The following is a 7,161-nucleotide window of genomic DNA, read 5'->3' as shown; positions in this document are numbered from 1 at the left end:
TCGAAGTCAATGAGAAATGACCAAAAGGCAGGCCGAAACAACGGCGGCTTGACATGTTAGATTTGTAAGTCCCGCGATAGCACCTAGCTCAGGCGTTTGACAGAGTAAAATGGCGCAACCGACCATGACGAACCGAGCCTGCTTGTGAACAAGACAAAGGCTAAAGGAGCAGAAGTTTGGATCCGGAGAGACTTTGCTCCATATCAACAGTTCATAAAGCCATAAAGGATGAACGTGGCTTTAATCACTTCAAGATTACGATCGATTTTGTATCAAACTTTGGATGTGAATTCAGATAGAAATAAGCGGATGGACTAGATCCGTACGTTTGTTTACCTTCGAAATACTTGTAAAACAGACCCACATTGGGCGCCAATTCATTAAAATAATTTTTATCGTTTCGAGTTTACGTACGTTCTTTAAATCTAAGAAATCTTAAGCTTAGTAAACCATAAGGCTAAAAAAGTTTATTGGGAAGGGTTTAAACTAGTTTCGAGCTATCGAGACGGACCATGGAGGGCTGAATTCTAACTAATGCACAGACAGAACATTCTATTGAAAGCGTTGATTGTGTTCTAGGCTCTTTCGAAATAATAAAAAACACGCCCTCCTCTCCTACATCACGCGCTCTCTCCATGTCCAAAGAATTCCGAATCATCACAAAACAGCATGCTTCCCAAAGAAATGCCAATAAATGCACAAAATCGACAGATCGCAATTTAAACGTTTTCTGGCAAATTGCCTCAAAAATATCAATTTTAACGATAATATTTACAATGCATACCACCCGCCAACACGTTTGCATTGTTGAAGTGTCCGTAGGACTTCGCATTCCCTGGACTCTACCACCTTTTCCAACAATTACCCATCTCCATACTTGCTCCCTATTGATCCCGAATCCGCCTTAGCAACAATGTTGTCTTAACTTGTGCTACTTCACACCAACAATCATCTTAATATCGCCTTCGTATTCTGGAGAACGATTAAAAATACACTCTGGACACTGTTTAAAATACAGAATCAATCGAATGGCCGGCCATATTGCATGGGGTAGCATATGTGAAAGTTTGTTCATTTTTCCTAACGCCAAACTGACGAGTTGAGTGTGTTTAATACAGACATATATTGAGTAAAATCCATTTTTCATGTATCGAAACCAAGTGAAAAATTTAATTTTAGACCCCAGTTTTATAGGTTGGCCTCAATCCAAACGGAATAAATATACATACATACACGGGAAGCACTTCCAACAGAGCCCCAGCATGAAACACACCAGAATAATAATAATCGAAAAGGAAAATGGAAAGTTTAATATAAAAAAATCTAACATCGGACATAGATACTCTATCGAAATCTATATACACAGATCTGTATCTGACGATCTGGACATTAAACGGATAGGGTCAGTTTTCTCTACTAATTATAATATTGAAAAACATTTAACATTTCTTTCGGTAACTGTTTATGTATGTAAATTAGCACGGCTTCAAACGAAATCTTTTTTTATCTTTTATTTTATAGACTCTTGTTGAGGATGAAATGAACTTAGCCAAGACACACAGATGATGTTTTAAATTTATCTTTTATTTACTTTCCGCTGTCATTTATGCATTTTATTTGTTAGTCCTTTCTACATAAAAGTTACAAACTCAAGCTTTCATCTGGGATAAATTTAAAATGATTTACTTCCACGGCATTGTGTTATCTCTCCACGGAGGCCTTTTTAGTGCAAATTTATTATGGAGTGTTTGTGGTCTTGTTGTTCTGTCATCAGCTGATACTGGCTCATCGTTGGATATTCACCTCAAAAAAATCCCTAGATACGAGCTATGACTGTTTGGAAAGTCCCTTCACTATTCTGCAATTTTTCGTATCTGCACGGGAATCTTTTATTTTTGGCCTTTACCTGTAACACATCACAAATTGAATTTTAATAAGTGATGCAGGATCGACTTCACCACCCTCGCGATGAGTAGTCTGCGACTATACTTCGGCCCTCCCACCTTAGGCATCATCCTTGCAAGGGATGAGCTAGCATTTGCTGCCTTCTCCCGCGGATAATCCAAGTGTCCCTTGAAACTCAGCTTGGCATCGATCAACACCCCCAGGTATTTTACAATTGATTTTGAGACGACCTCACGATTACCAACCCGGATATTAACCGTGATGTTCTTCCTACGGTTGGTAATGAGGACCGCCTCCGTCTTTTCGTCCGCCATGACTTAATGGTATGAATGACTTCATTTGGGTAAAGCTCACATCCTCAGTTTGTTTTGCAATTATAACTACCGCCAGGTCGTCCACAAAACCAATCAGCGTTGTCTTCTCCGGCACGCGAAGGCCAAGCACTCCGTCGTACATTATGTTCCACAGCAGTGGTCTCAATACAGAACTTTAAGACCCACCTGCTGTCACACTGTACTCCTTCGGCCCGTCGTCCGTCTCGTACCAGAGAAGTCTGTCCGAAAGGTAACTCTCGATTAGCCGAGACAAGTAACTAGGAACACGCAGTTTGGCCGAACCGCCCTTAATCCGTTGGCTGAGTTAAAAGCATTTTTGTCGTTCAGCGTCACCAGAGCACAGCATTTGCCCATGGCCAATACATTTCGACCCAATTCCACGATCTTTGCTACTGCATCGACCGTAGAACGGGCCGCATATTGCCGCTCTGAAAGATCACCCGCAAGCTCGGTGAACGGGAGCAGCCTGTTGTATATCACCCTCTCCAACATCTTCCCCATGGTGTCTAAGAGACAAATAGGGCGATATGAAGAGGGCACGCCGGATAGTTTTTGGGGCTTCGGTAGCAACACCAGCTTCTGCCTTTTCCACTGGGCGGGAAATACCCCTTTCGCCATGCACGATTCGAATGTGTTTGCGAACCACCTTGGTCTGGCCTTGACCGTTACCTTCAGAGCTTTGTTCGGAATTCCATCCAATCCCGGAGCCTTGCTATCCCCAGTACGTCCGCAGTTTTCCCGAAGTTCCTCTTCGGTAATACTAGGGATCGAGAAGACGTCCTGCTGAGCTGTCAGTTGGGGCTCACTTTCATCCTGCTCGCGCTGCGGGAAATAAGTTGTAATTATTTGCAACAAGAGCCGTGGGCATGTCACTTGAGGTGATTTTGGCCACGGATCTTGTTCATTACAACTTGGCAGGCTGTACCCCACGGATTCGTATTAGCCTCCATGCAGAGCTTCTGGTAGCATTCCCGCTTGCTTCTCCGTATGGCCTTCTTAAGATTGCTTCGCAGATTCCTGTATTCCTCACACTCCTGGTGCTCCGGCCTTCCCATTGTCCTGTGGGAAAGTCTCTTCGCTTGGAGACAAGTGGATCTCAAGACAGCGATCGCGTGGTGCAAACGTCGTCGTGGCATCATAGCGTCGCATGCTTTGGTTACACGCTGAGCCAGCGGTGTGACCCTTTCCACCGCTGTTCCATCCGGATCATGGGCTCCCTCCAATGCCGCCAGGAATGTCTCCTCCTCGAAAGCTCCGATAGACCAGCCAACTGACTTCTCCAGAGCGTCGTTGATTGCTTCCTCGGTTTTTAATGCTGAGGAAGATGGCCTGGTGGTCATTGTGGGTGCAGTGCTCACTCACTTGACAAGCCATCTCCCTCACCAGTGAAGTGCTAACGAATGTCAGGTCAACAATCGAACCCGACCCTCTACCTCGAAAGGTGGGCACGCATCCAACGTTGGCCAGCACGATGTCCAACTCCGTAAAAGACTCCAGCAGAATTTGACCTCTGGTGTTCGTCGATCGGTTTCCCCACTTCAGGGCCCAGATATCTGCAGCTGCATGAAGGCTAGATGGTAAAATGAATTGAGGATGAATCTCATAATCAGATGAATGCCAAAATGAGTAAACAAGGACAAATGGTGTCATGAGAATTCACACAAAATGCAGTACCTAAACATTTATATACGTTAATTGAAGCGAATGATTCAACAACATTAAATAAATGATTTGAACGTGTGCATAATTTCAAATTTAAACAAATATTTCCAGATTTTTTACACATTTCTAGTTAGGCAAATGCTGATTTGAAGCTTCCTTGAAATAACAAAAAAATGCCTACGGAAAGCAATTAGATGATGCAGAAATGTCTATTTAAAAATCGGCACAGGTAAACCGCATCAAGGCAATTACGTAAGCCGGAAACGATTCGTCCATTATTGTAAGAAATGCACCATTTATAAACTGATTTGAAGGCGAAAGAAAATAATTCAATCATTTCGCTTTTCACATTGTTTTATAACTTATTTATCTTAATTAGACAATGAACAGATTACAATCCAAAGTTAATTTTATTTGTATCTACTACATTTCGTTTGATAGACGCTCCAAATGTTCTGAGTAAAGGAAACGATAAAACAGTGCCTGCAGTAGTAATTATATCATTTGCTGAGTAGAAGAAGAAATTAAAGAACTACTTTCAAAATTCGAGAGTAAAGAGCTCGAAAAAGATAATGCCATGACAAAGTTAAGGAAGGTAAGGAAGATCGAGACTATACGTTCAGTTAATGTATGTATTGAGCGCGAATGATTGTCATTTTCAAAAATCAGAGGAAGTAAACTATGAATGGGGATTCAGATCATTTTTTAGTCCCCCATCTCCAAAAAATACTAACCGAGACCTATAATTTGAAACCTTGCATGACTTTATTCGGTGGATAAACATTTTAGGTTTTCCTTTTGAATGTATAGGGACCTTTCCCCCTCCCTTAAACTCAAAGCAGAACGATGTTCACAGTTCCCACCTTTCCATCAAATTCCATATCAATAGGAGTAGCCGTTTCTGAGAAGGCTATGACACGGCGAATCTCTTGATCCCTATAGTGGTGGAATTTAAATAAGTGCTGGAAATACGAACAACAAGTCGGAATGCCGGAAGTTGGACGGGTATAAAAGTTTTGTGATCATCTTGTGTGAGAAATTCCCTATTCACGTTTTCTCATTTGGAATATCACCTATTCAAAAAATATTCCTTAATATACATATGTATTTCCAAGCTCCAACTTCGCCGTTCATATAAGTTTACTTTATATGATGATGACGTCATACACTTCTTAGAGTATGATCAATTAACGTGAAATACATAACTTGACCTTCTATATATTTGTTAATAATAGTCGGATTTCTGTCAAACTTTCCAAAATTATGCATTATGTTATTACTTATAATCGTACCAAATTTTGTCCTTCTAGGATGAATTTAAGGACTTTTTGGGTGTATACTATAATTAACTTTATCGAAGCAGATATCGGAATGGGATGTATTTTGAGACCTAGATTTTTTATGGATGCACCACAGTATTTTTTTGGGATTTTTTAGTGAGAACGAGTCCTGTTACCCTTCTAGGGGCACACATTCTGAGCTTTGATTGCCCTATGTTTCACCTGGTGTCGAAAATATCATCAGTTTTCAAAAGTACTTACTGAGCCCTTTCATTTGATATCCCACACGACCATATTCTGTGAATGTATAAGGAGTTCAGTGCCCTTTAAACCCAGTGCAAAATGATGCCAACCGTTGTATGTAAAGGGATTCACAGCCCACACGTTTTCACTAAATTTTGTGACAATTGGTTTAGCCGTTTCCTTGTAAATAGGGTGCGACAGACAGACAGACTGATTTGTGAGGAGCTGCCAGATGGGGATAGCGCCATAACTATTGATGTGTAAATATGTATTAATGCACTTTCTTTTATGACTGTGCATGGATTAGTGCTTGCTAATCTCTGGTATGTGCACCAAAATGTCCATAAGGAGGATACCTAGAAAATAAAATCAACATGGAAGAAGAGAGGAGGAGGAAATTAACGGTGCGGGGGCTCGGAACCCCAGTACCGGCGGCTTTTGAAAGTGGGCAAGCGGAGTCTTGGTCATCACACTGCCTTGATCGTGGACAACTTGGCCACTGCGGCATCTAATGCTACAAGTGATTGTTGGAAGTTGGAGAAGGAGGCGTTCAAGCGAAGCAAGACCTAGCCAAGAACACAAATAAAGAAGGCAAAAAATGATGGTTTGAAAGTAGATCGCTGCCCGACTGTCGAAACCGCACCAACCGTATTTGCCCAAGAGGGATGGCCACAGGAGGCACTCCGAGATCAAGAAATTGACCCATTTAAGAGGAACTCCTCAATTCTTCGATCTCCGTCAATGCCAAAGATGGAAAAATATAAAACACAGGAAAGCACTGTGGCGATGCCAACTAATTTCAGACACTTGCCCGACGTTAGAACTTTTAATTATTTTTTTCTTCTACTCAAGTAATCTACTCCCTCAAAGTTAGCTAGTAGCTATACGATTAAGTAGAGCAGTCACTCGTTGGAATAGACAGACTAATCAGAGCTCCCACTTTGTGAACACCACAATGAGAAGCAGGATCGATATTGGATTTATATAAACAAATCAAATATATAAACACGAGTTTTATTTAACTTCTCTTATCAACCTCACCTGATAATTCCCAAAGCATGTTAAATACTGAGATGAAGGTGCGTTAAAAGGAGTAATCCGGCTAAGACTCATAGAGAACAGAGCACTAACCTGAAGGAAGTACCTTTCAAGCAGCTTGGAGCAAATGTAATTGAGCTCTCCGAGTTCATCAAAGACAAGCACAATGTGCACCAAGCTATTAAAAACGTGGTGAGAGCGATTAGGGTCCTCTATAATAGATCGCAGGAGAAGGGAAGAAGTTCAAAGGAAAAGCCGAAACCTGCCACTCTAACAGTGCCCCAGGCGATCCAAGTGACACCGAACGGTAATGTTAGCAACCTGCCACCAAAAAAAGTGTCCGGGAGAAAGACGGCAATTTTCTATGGAATCAGCAGGCGCCTAAGAGAAATAAAAGTACACCGTCAGTTCCGAAAAACGGCACTAAAAGCCCGAAAGGTAAAAAACCTGTGCCCAAGTGCGAGCGCCAGCAATCGAAGGGAACAAAAATGGTGGATGGACGGAAGTCGTTAATAAAAAGGTGAAGAAGAAGACAAAGGTGCGAATTCACCCAGAGGCAAGTGTTATCTCCATTACAGGCAATGAAAAAACAAAAAAGATGAAATCTGACCTCGATCTAAAAGATCTAGGTGGAAATGTAGGCCAGATCCGAAGAACCCAGAAAGGCGATATCATGTTTGAGCTGAAAAAATCCAGCT

The 7,161-nt window shown here is 41.7% G+C and overlaps 1 protein-coding gene across 3 annotated transcripts; it reads left to right on the top strand.

Annotated features, from left to right (window-relative positions):
• Nucleotides 1-984: 984 nt before the first annotated feature.
• LOC119650024 lies at nt 985-1,602 on the top strand. Of its 3 annotated transcripts, none has more exons than XR_005249224.1 (3): nt 985-1,129; nt 1,187-1,402; nt 1,522-1,602. XR_005249224.1 is itself a non-coding variant. In XM_038052500.1 (3 exons), the coding sequence occupies exons 1-3, from the start codon at nt 1,029-1,031 to the stop codon at nt 1,541-1,543; spliced, it is 315 nt and encodes a 104-aa protein (XP_037908428.1). In that variant the 5' UTR covers nt 1,016-1,028; the 3' UTR covers nt 1,544-1,602. The 3 variants fall into 3 exon arrangements, 1 of the variants encoding a protein (XP_037908428.1); XR_005249225.1 differs by having other exon boundaries at nt 1,180-1,402; XM_038052500.1 differs by having other exon boundaries at nt 1,016-1,098; nt 1,180-1,402.
• The last annotated feature ends 5,559 nt before the right edge of the window (nt 1,603-7,161 follow it).

The sequence above is a fragment of the Hermetia illucens genome, chromosome 2 (assembly GCF_905115235.1).
Source record: "Hermetia illucens chromosome 2, iHerIll2.2.curated.20191125, whole genome shotgun sequence".
In the NCBI taxonomy this organism is placed as follows: domain Eukaryota; kingdom Metazoa; phylum Arthropoda; class Insecta; order Diptera; family Stratiomyidae; genus Hermetia; species Hermetia illucens.
This window is presented reverse-complemented; position numbering and strand designations above follow the sequence as displayed.

Excerpts from the sequence above, each read along its gene's own strand:
- LOC119650024 (XM_038052500.1), top strand. The coding sequence starts at position 1,029 with ATGGCCGGCCATATTGCATGGGGTAGCATATGTGAAAGTTTGTTCATT. Across the intron at positions 1,099-1,179 it reads TCCTAACGCCAAACTGACGA|ACCCCAGTTTTATAGGTTGG; the intron begins GTTGAGTGTGTT and ends ATTTAATTTTAG. Across the intron at positions 1,403-1,521 it reads CTGGACATTAAACGGATAGG|ACTCTTGTTGAGGATGAAAT; the intron begins GTCAGTTTTCTC and ends TTTATTTTATAG.